This window comes from Pithys albifrons, chromosome 4, assembly GCF_047495875.1.
Source record: "Pithys albifrons albifrons isolate INPA30051 chromosome 4, PitAlb_v1, whole genome shotgun sequence".
Lineage (NCBI taxonomy): Eukaryota > Metazoa > Chordata > Aves > Passeriformes > Thamnophilidae > Pithys > Pithys albifrons.
The window spans coordinates 51,355,915-51,376,523 of NC_092461.1; the positions used below are offsets into that span (position 1 = coordinate 51,355,915).

Consider the following 20,609-nt stretch of genomic DNA (forward strand, 5'->3'; position numbering starts at 1 on the left):
GTTGAACTCCTGGTTTCCCAGACTTGAGCTGGAGCTTTATTTAGACCTTCAGTAACCCCGCTCTATCACCAAAGACTAGTGAGCACACAAGAAAAATTTTAAAAACCCTCACTGAGAACAGATGTTATATTTTATACCTGCAGAAAGGTCATAAATAAATACAAACAAACAAATGAACAATCAAAAACCAAAACAACACACACACCCTCCTCCCATTTTCTTCATTTGGAAAGCAGCGAATCAGACGAAGAGGCATCACAGACCTACCAATACAAAAGCAAACTAAGTAACAGCTAGCTGTCTAGAACCTGGCCTTCATACCTCCTCCATTTAATGATGGTTTTTATTATTCATGAAGTCTTACAACAAAATTATCAGGCACAAACAGGCACGAAGTGGCATCAGAGCTTTCACGGCAGGAGCAATCATGGTATCAGTGCTTCCAAATCTGTGATTCACTGCAGACAGAATGTAGCAGAGAAGGTCCAGCTCTCTCACACACAGGCATATACATTGTCACACCAGAAATATGAGTTTCCCCTGGCACTGAATATAATGTATCATGGGACAACACAGGGGGGTTCCTCCTCCTTTCAAAAGATGGTAATTGCTAACGGTAACCCACAGCCAACAGTCAGTGAGCTGAAGGAAAAGGGTAGGGATGGAGGACACTGGTTTTACCACCATAAAACTTCTCCCCTTTAATCACTGACTACAGAGGTAAGTAGAGGGGAGGAATGCCTGAAAGGAGGCAGAAGAAAGTCTCCAACTCACAGGAGAGGCTGTGGATGGTGCTTTTCTTCTTTCCTTCCTTCTCCAAGTCACACACCATTCATAACAGTACACTCTTCTGACACTGTCCTTCATAAAAAATGAACTACAAACTTATCTTAAAACTCACATGCATTTAGGAACGCCTTTTCCCTTCAATATATTGGGGCAATGCAAACAAAAGCTCATAGAGATACATTTTTAAAGTGTAAAAAGTAAGACTTGACCGTCAACAGGAAATACAAAGAAAATCTAAAAAAACAATGTAAGGTAGGTAGGAATGGGAGTGACAGAGGGAAAACATGTCTCTGAAGACAGCAGGACACAGAACAGTATCTTAGCACCAAAGGCAACTATGTGAATGGGCAAAAGGGGAGAGTTTTTGAAGTGAAAAACTACAGCAGAATAACATAGTTATTATCACCTTAGATAGCATAGAATTAAATCCCAGAAATGAAATAGAAGAGAGGAAAGGGAGAAATACAGTCATCTTTTCTTTGTTTGTGAGTATAACCTGTTTCCACTGAAAATGAGTGGCAACACTTCCATTAACCTCAACAGAAAGGGGCACGGGGAGACAGCGGTGAGGGTGGAAGAACGCTTCAAAACCTAACTGAATATGAGAAGAGAGAACAAAGGGCCTGACTGGATTCAGTCTCAAGCAGTGAGCAAACCAGAAGCCACTGTACTATATCTGCCTGGGTGAGTCCCTATATTTTCTGAAGAAAACTGAAACTCTGAAACATTTTCACTACATAAATGCTTCTTTCACTCCCACAGATCTAATTTCTATAGAATATTAAACAACTTTTTGATGTTCTGTTAAACAACCCAATGCTTTTGCCATTCCAGTAAAAAAGAGAATAAAAAATATGTTAGTAAAAACAATAGGGGGAATCACCACTTATTTTTTTCTCAACTAAGAGATTTTAGTAGTGCCACATGAAAGGGACTGTTTTAACATCACTGGATCATTATAGTTGCCTGTTATCTAGTTCACACATTATACAGTGACACTTTCGCAATGTAAATGCCTATTGGAGAGTAGAATAATCATCATGACTTTTGTAGTCTGCACATAAATCAAAATACACAAATGATTTTGGCCCTAACCAAGAGATACAGGCACACAGTCAGATCAGATGAATTGTGGTAGTTGAGGTGGTATGGATTTAGTGACACTGTGGGATTCCAGACTACCTGAAAAGAGACAGCCATGAGAATGCCAGAACTCTCCAAGCTCCCCTCTGGTGGCTCCAGGAAAAGAGGATAGCCAGGGGGGACCACAGGTTTCCTCACTTCCTCCTCACCTGTTTCTCTGGGGTCTCACCCACCTGCTCAGACAACCCTCATGAGGAGGGGCACGCAGTGAGTCACCTGCATTCACAGACTGGTGCACACCCCACAGCCCTAGGGCTCAACACAAAAACACTGAAGCCCACTTAGTGCAACACTGCAAGACAGTAACAGAATAAAAAGTGGGAATTTTCTCCCCAGCATTCATATGCTACCTAGGAATTTTTTCCATCCCTGAAGAAGACTGTGAAGAAAAATTATCTTACTGATTGTGAATGATTAATGTTAACACTGAGATCATGTATATAACTTCATGAAGAATATAAATAGAACACCTGTTAAACTATACCTAATTAGAAAGAAGTGCATCATATAATTTTTAGAAACAGAACTGTGTTTTACAAGCTAATATACACTGGCTGAATTACCTTGCAGCTATCAAGCTAAAATTCCTTTATGCAGAATATTCCACACTTCTTTGTAAGCATAGTGGAAATTGTACTTATTCCAAAACTAGTTTGTCTAAAAACAGATGCTGAATTCTACAGAACTCTGAATGTGTGCAGTTCATAAATTTATCGCATAGTTTAAAGCAACTGTTCTGTAAGTGCAGCCCAAAGATCACCTGCAGCTTGCAAAGCCGTTGTACACACAGCCCTCAAAGTGGGGTTTTAATAGTTTCATCTACATGAAGACAAAGTTTCACTGACCTGCATCTTGTGATATGTCTCATACACTGATAGATACAAGTATTAACAAAACTCCAGGTTTAAAAGGAGAGTGCTTGAACTCTGACTTAGCCACTGGACTGTTCACCTGCAATGAACAGGTGATGTGGTTGACGTAACCCAGGATACACTGTAAATCACACAGTAATGCTTCTTGCTGCCAGAGCTATGAAACTGTTCAGTAGCTTTGCTGCAAAAATGCTGGTAAAACACCTTCTTCCTTGGCAGTTCATGACTGGTCAAACATTTGGGGGAAACAGATCTGATGAGGAGCATCTGAAACCATGACAATCAGACTGTCCAGCTCACAAGCTCTGCTCCCTGTTAACCCTTCTAATGTCCTCCTGGAAAACTCAGGTGGAGGTCAGAATTTCTGCCACAAACATATATGGACTAAAACCAAACAAAACTAAAAGCTTCAGACACCTCAAGCAGGAAACACTAGAGGGAAGAATGAAATTCTCCTTCCTTTCTCAGGAAACTTCTACAGACAAGCATCACCTAGAAGTCTGAAGCTTTACAATGGTGTATTCCAATTCCATGTCATTGTCTCATAATTGCCTGGATTCTGGCTTCCTTTCACTAACTCTTAAGCCACTCCATTGAGTAACATGGAAATACCCACAGAATAAAAAGGACCACTATATATGGAAAAGGGTTAAAGGAATCCATCGCTAATTGTCACTGAGAAGTACCATACAAAGATTTATATGACTAAAACCTAATTTTAGGCATGGAAAACCAGTTACGTTTCTAAAAACTTAAGTTGCAGCTGCACTTATTATTCTAAGTGGCTCTGCTAAAGTTTTCTCATAGGTCTGCCTATTCTTTTGCATTTCTGGCAAGACTGAAATGCTACCATTCTCTCAGGCACTGTAGCATACCATTTCTGTTTTCCTAGATTGCCAGCATTATAAACTAAGTAAAGGAAGAGGGAAAAAAAAACTTACATAGTTTTGTGGAGTTACAGCTTTAGATGGTGTCTCAGATGAACTTGGCTGCTCAGGATTCTGCGTACACCTGGACAGTGTTAAATCCCTTGTCAAGCTCTTTGGCCTTGAGCACAAATGTGGATCCGTCTAATGCCCTTTCTGGAGATACAGAACATGTACTCAAGTTGCCTGGTCCCTTCACATAATTTCTCGTGTTCCCACATTTCCCAACAGCAACTGCAACTTTCTCAGAGCCTCAAACCAGCAGCTGCAAAACTTGTTTCCTTTTCAGAGACTGCAGGTAGAGATACTCAGAGGGAGTATCTCTCTCTCTCTCCTCAAAGAAGGAGCACAGTCTACTTCCTGAAGAGGTGGAAGCAATACAGAGATTACAGAAGAACAGCTAAAACCTCCTTACAACCCATCTGTGAATTCACTCTTTTCGAACCTCAGACTTCGGGCAAAAATCACATTTGAATCCCAGGACCTGATTTCTAAATTTCGCATTGTTCTTGATGATAAAGAGCTGTTACTAAGAAAAAGTCTTGTACTTTTATGAAATTCCAACTCCTTCATGGTCTTTCCAGTGGCTTCAGCTATCTCATGGTGAGTTGTTACTGAATTGAACTCAAAATCCAAATCCTTCGAGCTACAGTCAACTAATTATTTTTAAACATTTACATTTGAAAATACGATATTCCAAGGTAATAAACTATATTTTCTGTCATTCACCTACTGCCAGTGTTCCCACAGATCCCTGCTAGGCCAATGTGAAATCTTAATCTATCTGAAGTTAACAATCAAATTTTCTGTCATTCACCTACTGCCAGTGTTCCCACAGATCCCTGCTAGGCCAATGTTAAATCTTAATCTATCTGAAGTTAACGATCAAACACACTACATTTTATTTCCTAATAAACTCCCTGGGTTATATAATGGATTACTTATCAGCAGTCACCCACTGTTATGAAATAATACAACCGTTACTTGTTTTTTGGCACAGGCAAATTGTCCCTGAATCTACCATTGACTACTTAATCACAGGTTAGAAGTGCTGACTTTTAATGTTGTCTTCTTTGCAGTAAACAATGTACAAATGTTATTCTAAATAAACACACAAAAAATATTACCACTACATGTAAACAGGGAGAGATATTACTATGAGCTACTTAAGATCCCACAGGGACACAAGGAACTTCAGAATCCTCCATTTTAGTTGATTCACATGATTATTCTCCCTTGTCTGACAAAAGTATCTTTTGCTGTCTGGTGCACAAATGTCTAGAATTAATCTGAATTTTCCAGAGCTAAACAGTACAGAGGTTCAGTATCTCTTGTTGAGGCATTTTTTGTGTGCTTCACAGCCACCAGCAAACTAATATGAAGAAATCCAAATAAAAATTAGTCAGAAACAACGTAGTTGTATTCTGCTTCTTACTCTTAGAATACATGTTCTTCTTTTGCAATCACAATAGATTAAAAAGCCAAAAATTGCAGTCAAAGAATAATCCTGGTTAATAATAGTAATAATGAAAAGAAGCATATAACAGACAACTGCTCTCTGTTTCACAGAGTATTTGCAGTATTCACACTAGACAACCAAGGCAGAAGTGCTGTGGACAGTGACCAGGAAATCAAGGTAAGGTGAAACAGTTTAGCGTAAGTCACAGGCACTAGTCACCTATCCAGCTAATGGGAACAGTCTATAAATATCAAACAAAGGCCAGATTTAAAAAGGAAAGTTGGAAGAGAACAAAGCTACAGATTTAGGTTTGTACCATTCTTCTAAATATAGAAACAAAATGAAAGAAAGTGTAAGATACCTGAAGGAGAGGACAAGAGGAAAGTAATCAAAGCTGGCATCACTGGCAGAGCAGCGACAGGAGTCGGCACCTCTCGCTTAATAAACCTGAAGGAAAAGGATTTTCACCATTTAGGCCTACCCTTCAGGCAAGACCAAAGAATTAGTATTTGATGCAAAAAGATGAATACAATAAGAGACTGGATTTGAAGGGGAAAACAAATCTGAAGAAAAGGATTTAAGTAATTGAAATGGTTACATTTGCAAGGCACAAGACATTGCTTATACAGGGAAGAGCCCATTATTACTGCTTGTCATGAACATCAGGCTACATCTAGAAAACAATTATAAACAACAACTGTGGAATAATTGGCTCTGACTTCCTAAAAACACAAGTCAAAATTTGTGTGCCATAAATAAGGGGTTTCATAATGCAAACAGGTTTAGCTAATCATATTTAAGTGTTTGACATACATCATAGCAGAGATAACATAGCAGGGTGAGGCCATCCTATGTGAAAAAAACATTTAATGAAATAATACAGAAATACCCTACCATATGGGCAAGCCACAAGCAAGACTGTGGGAAGTGGAAGAAACAGCAGAAACAAGAGGCCCCCTATCCCCTGAAAAACAGTGCAAGAGTTCTTGTAAAGAGAAATCATAATATGTTGGAGTAAACCATACACATTAAATCACATGTTTAAGCAAACAAGGCAAAACCTATATTTGGTTGTCTGTTCAATTTGCATGAAATAAGTAAAAAGTTACATATCAAAATAAAACATTATGTATTGATGAGACAGTCTCTGAAGCATACAGATCCAGCCAGAGTCCCCACATAACCCTGTGTTGACTTTTGGAGATCAGCAGTGAACCTTGAAAAGAATACTTGAGATGTTTTAGAGAAGATTCAACATGTTTCATAAATAAAACTTTGATATTTACAAGCTGAAATGGTTCTATAATATGTAGATAAATTTTAGGACCATCATCAATTACGAACAATAACAAATAGATAGAAAAAGTTTCTTGAATATTATAGGAAGTACAAACAACACATTTAAAGGGAAATAAAACCAGAAAACCAATTATAAGTCATGAAAGTGATAAAATTGGATAGGCAGGTGAATCTATACAGTAGACTTCTGTATAAGCTGTTTCAGCATTACCTGAATCAAAATAAAAAATGAGTTGCTGTGTAACTAGAAATGAATGGAGTTAAACCTAGAATACATCAAGAAACAGACACGTTACTCGCTCTCCCTCTCTTTTTTTTTCTTTTTGTTTGTTTGTTTGGTTGGTTGATTGGTTTGGTTTTGGTTGTTTGGGGGTTTTTTGTGTTTTGTTGGTTGTTTTTTAATGAAAAAGTAGAATCTTAGGTTAGGACACACCAGACACCAATTCTGTACTATTCTGGCCACAACCATTCTGGTAGAGCTTAATGTTTTCCAGTTGTCAAGAGCCACATGCTCATGTGCTCTGGATACGAACATTCCAGATAAAGTCCTCAGTGCTGCACAGAAAAAAACATGGAGAATTACAGGGAAACAAAATAATAGTCCACATATTTCTCAGATCTTATCAGCAGCTGAAAATAAATGCACACATTGTGAAAATAATTCATTTGCACTGTACTGCTCAGATCCCTCTCTGTAATCTTTATCTGCTTTTCATTCTTAGGTTTTCCATCAATCCTCTACAACTATGGTCACCACATACTAGTGAGACAATTGTCAGTGTAAAAAAAGAAAACTGAATATTGCAAGAACATTAAAACAAACCTGGAATTCATGGATCAAGATATTACAATCACGTCAGATGGTTCTGAACTTACTAACAGGGGTTACATAGCCTCAGAAACTCATGCAGAGTCAGAAGGGGTTGGCAGCACTGAAGAAAGCCGGAGCTCATTAGGGAGAAACAGGAAATCACAGAAAACTGCTGAAGTTCTCAGTGCTCAACTCACAGCAAGCACAGCTGTAACTTCTTAAAGATGAGTACAAGAAACCCAAGACCTGCAGTTTTATACACTAAACATCTTTATATATATGAACCATAATGCAAAGGTGGAATAAAACTGTTCCTCTAAATCTTACTGACTCCAGAATATTACCAAACCTAATCAGTGGATGCTCATGGTACCCAACAAGATCAGACTTAACTACGACATGGGTGGCCATCAGGCCACCAGCAAAATGCATGACTCAGTAATATTAGGGGAGTGGCTGAGCCAGAAGAGAAGAAAAAACTTTTGAACACTACACTGGTAAAGGTTTCCCTTTTTTTTGCTATTTGTGTGGAAGCTGAGATTTCAATAACGCCCTTATCCTCACAGTATCGTTCTGGATAACAGATTCTATCAAGAAAGATTTTACTAGCCCTTTACCTGCCTCTACCAAAATTACAGGACAATGCTTATATTACCTTACCCTAAATGGATGAAACTCTTCACAATTACATGCACACATTACTGAAGAGTCAACAGTAGGGAGGTAGAGAGAAAGCTCTTGTTAGTCTCATCAGCATTTTACTGACTTCATAAGAAAACAAGTATACCAGGTGTATGAAATTACCCAGAGGTTTCAGATATTACATCAAGCCTTGTCTACTGTAAAACTGTAAAAAAAAGAAAAAGAAAAAACCGAAAAACCCAATCATAACACAGAGTTATGCAGTTCAAAGCAAAAAGAGGCAAAAAGTTTGGCAAAAACCAAAGAGAGATTGGGACTGAAGAAACATCATCTACAGATTTCTCACTATTATGGAGTTACCTGAAATCTGACTCCTGAATCACTGTGCAAATATGAAGAATACACTCATCTCCTAAAACACAGGCTCCATTTCTTCTAACAACATCTAAGTTCTCTTGCTGACAGCTAGGATTTGACCAAAAGTGAGCACAAAGACTGCACTGCGGAATTCAGTCTGGCATGTTCGCCTTAAGGGAACACAGGAAGCAAAGTAAAAATTAACAAATTGTCAGTCAACAACATATACAGACATCATGGAGGGAAAGCCTCTAAGTGAAGGGTAAGAAAATAAATCCCACACTACACCACACTACACCAGTACACACTACCTCTAAGGGCAGCAAGACAACATGCACAATGCTATAAAATATAAGTAGAATCTTTCCACAAGCTCCCTAGAGATTTATAAAACATGGTCTGCTTTTATTTCCTCTTTTTACACCACAAACAAGGGTTTTATTCTTGTTCTCTGCTCCCTTAGTAGAACAGGAGACAATAGTGCTGCATCCTATTGCCTCAGGATATTGCTTTAGGACAGTCTCTAATCAAGATACTTGCTATGATCAACTCTTGTTGCTATACTAAACCCATAAGTGAAAAATGTTCACAAATAATCAGTTGTGCTTCCTATTTCTTCAGCTGTGTTACAGCACTACTGTTGCATTGCTACAATTACCACCCAAGTTCTTGCCTTTATGCCTTGTGCATTCCCTGAGTCTGTGCAAAGCAGATGAAGATGCTGCCTACTCAGAAAAATACTATTTTAATAATAAACCTGCAGTGTTAAAAGTGAGTGTACAGAATACCAAGCAGAGGAGAATCAAGTTTGTCACTTTTCCAATTCCCTCAGAGACCAGTTCTAAACTACCTTGATCACTACTGCATTCTCCACCCCACTAAAAGGAAGTAACTCTTCAAAACACCCATTCACTCCTTCACTCTGTATGCTTAAAACTCACAAGCTGGGGAGACAAAAACCCACTTAAAAAACCACAAGGCTATAATAAGAACAGGTATTGTCTCACTGAAAGATGGTAAAGAGCAAAGAAAGTTTCTTGAGCAAATAAATTAAGACATCAGATCCACACACAATATAGGCAAACTCTATTTTCAGTACTTCCAACAAGAGCTAACTCCCTGGAAGCAGGAGTGGTGGTACTGCTTATTACAGTATGTACCAGGACCAAAGAACATAACATTGAAAGCAATCAAGGAAAATTCCAGATAACAGCTTAGCATGATCACATGAAGTGGAAAAAAAGGTAAAAATAATTGATTTTTTTACTCAGAGAATATAGAAATAGTTTATTTTACACTCAGAGAAATGTCTTTTGCCCCAGACATCCTTTGAAAAACATTATTTCTGGACACATAACCCAGTAATTTTCTCCTTTCAAAACACATCTTTCTCAGTATTTCTTCTTGACACAAAGGCTATCTAGTTTAGCCATTTCTATTACAATGTTTTCAATAATAATAATAATAACTTTTGATTTAAGGTACACATCAGCATCAAGGAGACTTACGTGAGTGGCATGCAGTGAGTCTGTCCGCAAGTTTGTCTTTCCTGACTTACAGAAAGCCTTGTCTCTGTCCCTGCATTCCCTCTTGCATTGCCATTTGATAATCAAGAACCACAACCTGCACTGATGAGGCAAATCTTTATATCACAGAGGGCACATCTCTGGCCACTAGTATAGAAATTAAACCAAAACCAGTTTAAATTAGTCACAGATGATGAGCATTTCTTAAAGGTCTTATGTGGTATCTCCATATTAGACTTTTAATTTACAAAAAGAATGGGCTGTTGAAGTGACCCTCCCCAAACCCTTGGCTGCCTGATCACCAAGAAGTCTCTGAACATCAGAGTTATATCTCCTTCTGATGAAAACTAAGCCAGAAGATTCTCTCAGCAAATACACCTAGCAAGGCTCAACACATGCTAAGTCTTGGCTGTTGCACCTAAATCTTTATTGCAACTTTTTTTTAAGTGTTTTTTCCTTAAATTATAATGACAGATGTAAAAACTCCATTGCAACACCAGGATTTTTGTTTTGAAAGACGTAAAAATGATTTGCAATTAGAAGAGGAAAAAGTTTGGACAGCCAATAAAATACTTTCCCTAATCCCAAGAGAATAGGACACAAGTTATTTTATTAACCAATAACCTAGGAAGCAGGTTTACAGATGGACTAAAATACATCCTACCCCTGCAGACTCGAGAGCCCAAGGCTAGTTTAATTAGAAGCAAAGGAAAAAATTGAGAGGACTGAACAGAACTGTAGGAAATTAACTCACATACCACATGTGCTAACAGGCCAAATGCCAGAGTAACTACAAATTCCTGAACTGACACAGCACTTGGAGATGAGGACCAAAACTGAAATGCACCCAGAGCACCGGCAGCTCACACCCACTAAGTCTGTGCAAGCGGCCAGAGATGTTATGGGCTGGCTTCTCCCCAGCTGTGCACCCTGTGAGCATCAGCCAGGCTGGCCCCTGAGCACAACCTGATACACCACTGAGACTGCACAGCATCAGCAGCCCAGAAAATCTCATAGTCAGCAGGGTGCTATAGGCAGATCAATAAAAGGAGTATACCAATGTTGAGCAAAAAGAGGGAAGTGAAGTAAAAACTTACAAAATCTATTTATTCATAAACTACTTCATTTGGTACATATAAACCAATTTCATTTTTTTCATTTCAATAGGCAGAGATATCGAGGAATCCTAGTTAAACTCAAATGCCTGAGGAAAGCTGATGTTTTTAGCTGAGTCGTAATCTGGAAGATCAGTCCTGTGCTACAATCAGCAGTGTTACTGAAGAAATAGTGATGACGAAACTATTTTGTGCTACCATAGGCTTGCTTCTTCACAGCAATTGTTCTGTTTATTAAATAATCAAAGACGGTAATAAAAATTAAGTGATTAGCTGTAAGGCTCCTGAAATTATTTTAGTGTGTAGGTCAATTTTTAGAAACTTACATCCAGGTCAAGATTTTTTGACTGAAAATAATAGCTGGAGGTCCAGGTCATTTAATGGGCAACAGAGGGGGCTTTCTAGGGAGAAGTGACCTGTCTCACCTGCATGACTCCCAGCCTATGATGCATGAAAGGGAATACAGGTCTGCTTTGATAGACTGTGTGCACACAGGGCAATAGAGACGCTCGAGGACCTGACCTCATGAGCAGGCTGGGCTCAGCTAATGTCATGTGAAGTCCCCTATTAACAGCAAGATGTTCTCATGCTCACACACAAGTCCAAGCCAGAGCTTACCAGCTGAAATACAATCCCAAATGGACATGGCACTTATACCTCTCTATGGACAGCAGAACAGGTCACAAGAAAGACTTCTAAGATGGCAGCAAAAAATTAGGTATACTGGCATTTTTACTGGAAGGATGGGAAGAACAGGAGGGTAAGGAGCCTTCAGGGCTCGTGACACAATTGAAGGATACACTTTGAAAGACAGAACATCCATTTTAAAGGCCAGATGCATCTCCTTGCCATAAAAAAACCCAAACCAAATAAAACCAAGCCAACCAACCAACCAACCAAAAAACCTAAACCAACCAACCAACAACAACAACAAAAAAAAAAGCCAAGGAAATCCTACTAAAACTACTGTACCATCCCAGAATTCAAAAAACGTGGCAGAGCAGGCAGAGGAAGTTGAAAGTGTCTTTCACTACTGATGTGAATAAGCCCTTATTTTCTTCAGACATGAAGTTTCAGGGAAAGGAGGAAGATCTCCTTAGCAAGTAATTCTCATGTCTGGAACTAAAGACAGCACACCAAGTGTTAGGAAGAGGTGATGTGGTAAGAAGTCACTGTGCTTACACCTGAGAGTTGAAAAATGCCCCTAAAAACTGGGCTCTTGGCATTTATCTCTGAGGATTCTTGGGAACTTTCCTTTTGATTTCTCAAAAAACCACTTAATTTTGCTTCTTCCTAGAGCCCTTAAAGGAATTATTATTACAAGACAGTGTTACAACTTTATCTAATCTGCGGTTCTTGAGAAACAGAAGAATTTACTGAAAGTTTCAGATTTGTAAGAGTATATTCACCACAGGATAAATACTGAACTATTTCAATAGCTAAAGGATACCTTTATATTTACAAAATGTTTCAAAAACATAGAGTTAGGAAGCAAAAAAACCAGGCTAGCTTATTACAACCACATTTTTAACCATGTCTTGTAAATTGTATTTTCACCATAAAAAAACTTCCGCTACAAGCTGGGAACACTCATCAATTTATTGTACACAACAGTAAACATATGTATTATTTTAACTTGTACAAGATCATTAATCTCAGCACAGTCAAGCTATTAAAGCAAAAAGAGTAAGTATTCAGATTTCTACAAAAGATCAAATAGTATGGATACTATTGAGTTACTACAATAATACATATTATTTAAGAAGGTTCAATAAAAATAGTTCTGTTACTCTTAACTCCTAATACACCTGTTTAAATATTTCACCACCAAATTGCCAGTAATTCAGGAAATTGTTACTGGGATAAGGAGACTGCAAGAATGATGGAGAGATACTTTTTACAAGGGCTTGTAGTGATAGGACAAGGGGCAATGGCTTCAAACTTAAGGAGAGTAGGTTTAGATTATATATTAGGAACAAACACTTCACTGTGAGGATGGATACTTTCTTCTAAAATGTTTCCAGGATGTTTTTGAAAACTCCACAATCCTGTTATCATTTATTCCTGTGATTGGTGAACATGTAAACACTCAGGCCAAAGCAAAGGCTCTGGTCAACAAAGCATCAGTATTTCAATTGCAAGAATGCAAGACTTACTTTCACAACATTTAGAAACCTTTTATTAGCTTTTTGTCTTCCATCTCTCACCCCTCTAACACATTCCTTCCTGCAGCAATGCAGGATTTCCCATCAGTCAATCAAAAAGGCAAGGGACTTGAACAAACAGCACCCCAGACACCAACTGATAAGAAGCACTACATCCAGCATGCAGTCCATCTGGCACAGCACTCTGGTGGGACAGACAAGGAAGACACATGGCTGGTGATTAAGGGAAAACATAGGTGAAGGCATGGAGATAAGGAAACCCACCCTGCCTATAGCAATACCTATGTGTTACAAACAAGACAAACAGATCTAGTCATCACCAAGTAACAGTGACAGACTGGACCTCTGTATTATATCAAGAATTAGATTAACCAATCATTTCCACATCCAAAAAAACCCTAACTGAAGGTAAACAAAGAGAGTGCAGAAAGTACACTCAGTGAAAAACATGCTTCCTGGCAGAATCTTAGTTTGAAATTGCTTTTGGGAATGACACCTTAACACCAAGTCTCAATTAAGAATTCAATACTTCTAAACAAAAATGAATTTGGCATCTATTTCTCCTCTCTTTTCATTCATTTTAGAAACAGTTGTAATGGTCGTACCCAGACCTAATAAACAGGCCTAGCTTCAGACTCCACCTCTGTTCTTCAAGTCTAAATTTTTCCTTACATACTAAATGCACTTTCATAAATTGTCTGCCAAACAAAAGATACAAAGAGCCACCATCAAAGAAAGCCTTCTACACAGCAGCGTAACTAAGGTCATGACTGATCATCTTCTCGTAATCCACACATTATAGATTGCAATATTCTTCGATGATACCAAATAAGGCTATTTTGAAACCATATAATTTTTCATAAAACTGGTTTTGAAACATGTTGCACTATCTGTTCATTATTATGAACTATATTAGAAGATACATCATAAACATCACATTTGTACACTAGTAATAGTTTAGATAGCATCAGAATTCAAGTGCTGTGTATTTGAGAAAGCCCTTTAAACAAGTAATACTGGCTTCTTTAGGGGAGTATGGAGTATTTTCATGGCTTAATCCCAACTGGCAACTAAGCACCTTGCAACTGCTTTCTCGCTACACCCCCAGATGGGATGGGAAGGAGACTCAGAAAAAGAAGTATAAAAAGTCATGGCTTGAGGTAAGAACAGTTAAATAGTTGGGGGAAAAAGAGTTAAACATTATAATAATAATGACAATTTAAAAAACCCAAACCAACAAACAAAAATGCACATACGCACACACCCCAAACCCCCAAAAAACCAAACAAAAAAAGCCCTGCCGCAAATAAATAACCCCAAGAAAAACAAGTGATGCACAGTGCAATTGCCCACCACCAGCTGACTGATGCCTGGCTCATCGCCAAGCAGTGGTTGGCCCCATCCAGCCCATCCCGCCATGGTAAGGAGTATCCCTTTGGCCACTTTGGGTCAGCTGTCCTGGCTGTGCTGCCTCCTAAATTCTTGTGCAGCTCCTCACTGGCAGACTATGAGACCTTGGGAAGTGCTTGACTAAGGGTAAGCACTACTGGGCAATATCCAAAACATCAGAATGTTATCAACATTATTCTCATGCTAAATCCAAAACACAGCACTGCACCAGCTACGAAGAAGAAAACAAGCTCTATCCCTTCTGACACCAGGTCAAGCATATAAAAATGCTACCAAGAAGTTACAGTGGCAGCAGAGTTGTTCTTTGCATGTGTTCCAATACAGTTAGTTGGCATTACTGATTTTTGATGCTCTGAAGCATTCAAACAATGAAGTTTGCACACTTCTCATATTGCTGAGATGTGACCACTCATGTTTTCTGTGAAACAGTGGAATCAAGCATGTTTCCAAGTGCCTGCCCCAGCCACTTCCCAGTTTCAGCCACAACAAAAACCCAAAGCCAAATCACCCTTTCCACCTATGAGCCTAGACTTTTGCAGAAAGAAAACCTGGAAGCAAAAATCATAATGAAGCCATGGTGTTATCTCAACAGAACACAATTCCAGGTTATCGTGTGGCACACATTTGTGGTCAGATTAGCTACTGCCAATGACTCCTCTGTGGGTAAAAAGTTACTGGGCAACTAGTGGCAGGAATAAACAATCTGTATTGCTCTAAACATGTACTTGCCAAAGAAAGAATGATGTTACAAAATACATCACCTCTTGTACAAACTGCATGTCTCCCACGCTGGTTATGTAAGTGGTTTTATATACAGTTTAAGCAGTCAAGCTTTGTGCCTGGCATCTCTTAAAGCCCCTGACAATCCTGTTCAGGTACAGGAAGGTGGGCAGGAAGAGGAGTCTGTCCAGTTTGCAGTCCTCAGTTCAGCTCTGCTACCTGGACCTGCCTGACCAGAGCTCTCACCATAGCCAGCAGGCTACTACACAAAGATCACTCAGGCATTAAGCTCACCAATACCTGTATAGGATTCAAAAAATACAGTGTTAAAGGATGGCAGGCATCTGTCAGCCTTTTACATTATGGATGGACTCTTCTCCATTTCCTCTCTATGCCTCAACTAGTCTTTTCCACAATAGATAAGGATTTTAAGTGCAAGCTTTCAGAGTTGGAGAAAAATCCTAGATAAAATAAGGAACTTTGTTACCAACTAGAAAACTAAGAAAATATCATTTTGGTAACATAACACTACATGTGATATAGTGTAATGTACTAAGACATCTAAATTTTTTAAAAAATCATTCTTTTCATATACCTTACTTAAAAAGCAGTGTGAGAACTACAAACCTTACTGCTAGAATGTTCTAAATAATTATGTTCAAAGCAGACTACTCCTTCATCTAGTACAAGTCAGCTTCATTCTAGGAAAATGACCAATATATTGAAAACTGTACACTTACATTCTAGTCAAACATACAGAATAACCAGTTCACTTCATTCTAGGAAAATGACCAATATATTGAAAACTGTACACTTACATTCTAGTCAAACATACAGAATAACCAGTTCACATTATCACTGATGATAAGTCTTTGTCAGCAAAAACATTTGGTTTTGGTTGATCTCAGAATATGTAGGGCAGCCTTGAGAATGCCGGAAGTTCTTCAAAACAAATATTATACAAAATTTGGAACAGTAACAAAAAATGAAAACATTCTGAAAAAATGACAAAGCACTGGGTAAAAGAACTATTGAGTTGCCAATAGTTTCAAAACTAAATACCCACTCATCACTGGCAATGTTTAAATCACAGAGAGACATAACTTAAGGGCTAAAATGTAAGTTACAGGGAGAAAAGAGAAAAATGCTTACCTGTGAATAGAAAAAGGAGCAATAGATCTAATGAGGGATGCCACTGCTCCAACTTTAGCAGCTTCCACTGCTCCCTGTACTCTGTATTGCACAGTTTCACCATAACTGATGAAAGGTTCATTGTAGACAACAATCTTCCCCTTGGCCTCCTGAGCTCTTTTGTGCAGTTCATCAAAAGAAGGTACCACTATGACTTCTGCTGTTATTCCTGAAAGAAAGTATTACAGTGGTTTTAACATTGCTTTCCTATAGCTCTCTCATGGCCACTTTCAACAGACAGAAAAGCACAGATTGCAGAGAACTCAGGAAATCACATTTAATTTTTTACTGGAAAAGGAAGACGTGAAATACTTCATCAGGGATTGGTACTAAACAGATGTAATAGCACCCTGATCAAGTACACACAGTTCTGTAAAGCATGTTATCAGGTTGGTATTAAAACAACTTGAAGGGCAAGAATAATACATGGGGGGAATTTTGTTCTCTGCATGTGCTTTAATGGCTCACTGTAATCATTCATAGTACAAAAACATTTGCAAAAGCTGCCTATGGGATTAATTAAAAAAATAAAAGACAGTAATCTTTTCATGGAAATGTTTTGATATGTTGCTAAACAACTTAGCTTAACATAAGACAACTGGAAGTACATATTTTTCGACTGAAACACTTAAAAATTTATTTAATCCATAAATGAAATTAAAGCTCTGCAGCTTCAACAAATTTTGAAGTATGCATTATTATTATTATTGTTGTTGCTGTTGTTACTGTTATTTCTTCACATTTAATTCTGTGGAATACCACAGTTCTACTGGATCTCCTCCTGGGAGTTATTCCAGGAATCCACATTTCCCAGTTATGATTAAGAAAGTCCAGGCAGGTACTTCTGCAGAACTCTTTACACATGGTAAGTTAGATCCCACCCAGCTCTTCATTTTTAATAGCAGAAATGGTTTTAAACTGCTGCATTATCTTGCTTGAAAAAACAAAGAATGTTATGGTTAAGTAGTTTTCCCCAAAGTCAGAGAATCCTTTTAGCTTTTTAGGACATTGAGGAACTGTATTTCACAGGATTTGAAAAGTAATTAATTAAAATGACCACTATGCTTAATATCCAATTCTGTTGATTGGTTACAGAGATAAGTAGAGACTGCTTAACAACATGGGCTGGTACTTTGTTCCTAAATATAGAAGAAGTAGTGGAGGCGTGAGCTTTTAGCATTGTATGTTTCACCTAAAAGTCACAAAATACATCAGTGAAAACTAAAACTAATAACAAATGCCTAGCAAAGAAGAGAAACTACTGCGCTTTTAAGAATAAAATTATTCTCTTTGAAAGAGTCCTCCTTTATTTTTCTTTTTTATTTGTGTATGTTTTGTAAGAATTATTTAGAGGATTTCAAAGACTTGTATTCAAGAACTTTAATACATGAGAACTGCTACCAAAATAGGAAAGCAATCTCTCTCAGCACCAGTGCGTCTAGGCTTATGGCTGCTTTAAGATGAAACTACACTTCAAAACCTTAAAGAAACCATTCCACATCAAAGTTTGGTCTCTTTAGCATTCACCACTAAGAGGGCAACTAAGAGGGCTACCGCAAAAGCCTGTGATTTTTACCTACAGAAATAAGCTAGTATGAGTGGTGTACAAATTTTAACTATACAGATACTTACCTTTACCTGGCAATGTTTAAGAGAAGCAAATCAGAGAATTACCTTCAAATTTTCCTCGCTGCTGTTGGCCAGCAGGTGAGCAAACTCACAGACTTAACTGCTTGCAACAAGTTGCAGGTTCAGCTGCTTAGCTAAGGAACACCCCAGCAACAGGATCATTTTGGGTATGAAACCATGTCACTGAAAATAAAGCCAGATATCTGCAAAATTTCATTTTCCCCAAGAGGTCATGGTCCCAGTAGGTTGATACTGCAATCCATATTTCATATTAGCTCTCCCCAAGGCTCCACTAGGATTGTGCAGCAGGCACTGGAAGGATGCATGTTGGATCACTGGCTATTCATCAAGGAAAGTGAGAGATCACAGAATCACAGACTATTCTGAGTCGAAAGGGACCCACAAGGATGATCAAGTCCAACTCCTAAGTCAATGGCCCATACATGGGAATGAACCCATGACCTTGGCACCATTACAACAAAGTTTTAACCATGTAACTCTTCTGGACATTACTTTTCATGAAGAAAAACTAACTCTGAAAAGTTTTTAAAGAAAGCTACAGAGAGCTAGTAACTATAATTCCTAGGAAATACCATGGAGAAGTACATTTATGGCCCTTCCTAGATGACAGGAATCAGGAGTTTGCAAAGTGAGCTTTGTGGAAAGTAAAACAAAGGGAAAGAACACAGAGCTGCAAACTCCAGCTCAGTATCTCTGCTTTTGAATGATCCCCCAAAAAAACTAAATAAAGTCATCTTTTGACAAAACAAACCAAAGGTTCTCTCTGCATATTTAACTTAGCAGCACAGTATACATAAAGCATCAATTACAGGGCTTTCTGTAACAAAGTAAAACTTTGCTGTTGTGAAACTGCCAACTAATTCAGTGGCTCATTTGCATTTTAGTCCCATTTTATACCTTTTCAGACTCTACCACTGAAGTGACAAGAGTAGTGTTTAAACAAATACGTGGACACACATACACAAATCACCCAAAGACCCCCTATGTAAAAAGAGAAATGAAATAAAAACCCCAGCGGATTATTAGTTTAAGGAGAATGAGTTATTGCCTTTAGAAATGGGAAAGGTCTCACCTTACTGAGCTTTTATGCAAATTAACAAAACTCTACCCCTAGCATCTACCAATTCAGAGCTTCATGGCTCTGCTTCCCAGGTCAAAAGCTGTTCTTTCTCTTTCTTACTCCTATAATTTACTGATCCAGGTTTGGCTGTGTGTTTTTGAACAGAATTCTTCACAAAATCCATGTAAGGAGGGAGATGAATCTCCTGCTTACTTAAGCAAGATATAAAGTTTACAACCTGCACGGTCCAAGAGATGAATACAGACTGTTTGGGGAATTAGCAAAGTAAAGGGCATGAAGCATAGAAGACAGAATTATGAACATGATCTGTATAAAGCTGAAGACCATTTGATCTCACCATGTGAAATAGATTGTTGGGTTGAGCAAGTGAGGAAAAACATCTAGGTAGTGCTTTGGGTTTCCTCTCATTTCTCATATTAGACAGTAAATTGCACCCTGTTATTTCTGAGAATTAAGGTACAGGAAGGATGTTAATGGTGGAAACAAGAAGGCAATTTTCAATTACCAACAAAATTAAATTTTACAAAGTCTTCTGTACACTGAAATGTATGTTTCTATCTAAACCCCTGAATATGCCACAACTTTGATGACCACATTGCCAGTTGAAATAAATGGCATGGTACGCATTAGCAGTCTAAAATCTGTCACAGGCAGGATGAAGAGAAGAGTGATTACAGTTACCTTCTATTAGCTACAGAAAGTCTAATAATACACACACACACACACACACGTATCTATATATATATAAAGCACCTGTAAATCAGCTGTCTGTAACACTGCCAATATAGGAGGTCTGATTCTTGGCAAGAATAATTCTGTCTGAAGAGTCATCTCCTAGCACCTGCTTACCTACCACCAATTACGCAAAGAGTAGATTAGCTCAAAGGGGATTCCTCAAAAGATAACTTATTCTCCCCAAGATTAAATGCATCAAATATTTAAGCTGTTTTAGTATCTGGAGCCATGCATCAGTCTGTGTTAGTAACAAGTTCCAGCAAAGAGGAAGGAAAAAAGGAAAATCCACCCCATTATCAGATTTTAAAAACTGATTAACCTATTAAAACTTGAAGGAAACTGCATACAGAATATTGTTGATGTTCCTGGCCACACCAGGGCAAGACATGGCAAGACTTTACCATATCACGCATCAGGAATTCCTGAGATTTGCAAACTCAGTCTCTATTGGGCTTTATTATTATCCTATAAACACTCTCTTCATAAACACACAGAAATTTCATTGAGTTAGTTACAATCTACTACTGTATGAAAAGAATTTAGTAAAGCCAGAAAGAAATATCATTTGCATACTGTTTAATCTTACTGGATACCATCTTCCTCATTACTTAAATATTGTCTTACTCTCTTCTTTTTTCCCCCAGTCTCATTTTTGTCATCCAGTTAATAGCATCAGACCCTTGGAGATCTAGTTACAAAGCCAAATGCAGCCATAATT

General features: G+C 38.2%; 1 protein-coding gene across 1 annotated transcript in view; it reads right to left on the reverse strand.

Annotated features, from left to right (window-relative positions):
• CPQ (carboxypeptidase Q) overlaps positions 1-20,609 on the reverse strand; it is a 159,671-nt gene that overhangs the window by 107,982 nt on the left and 31,080 nt on the right. Inside the window, exon 3 of the mRNA XM_071554112.1 lies at positions 16,387-16,594. Coding sequence (XP_071410213.1) covers positions 16,387-16,594 — 208 coding nt within the window. The remainder of the gene's footprint in view (positions 1-16,386; positions 16,595-20,609) is intronic.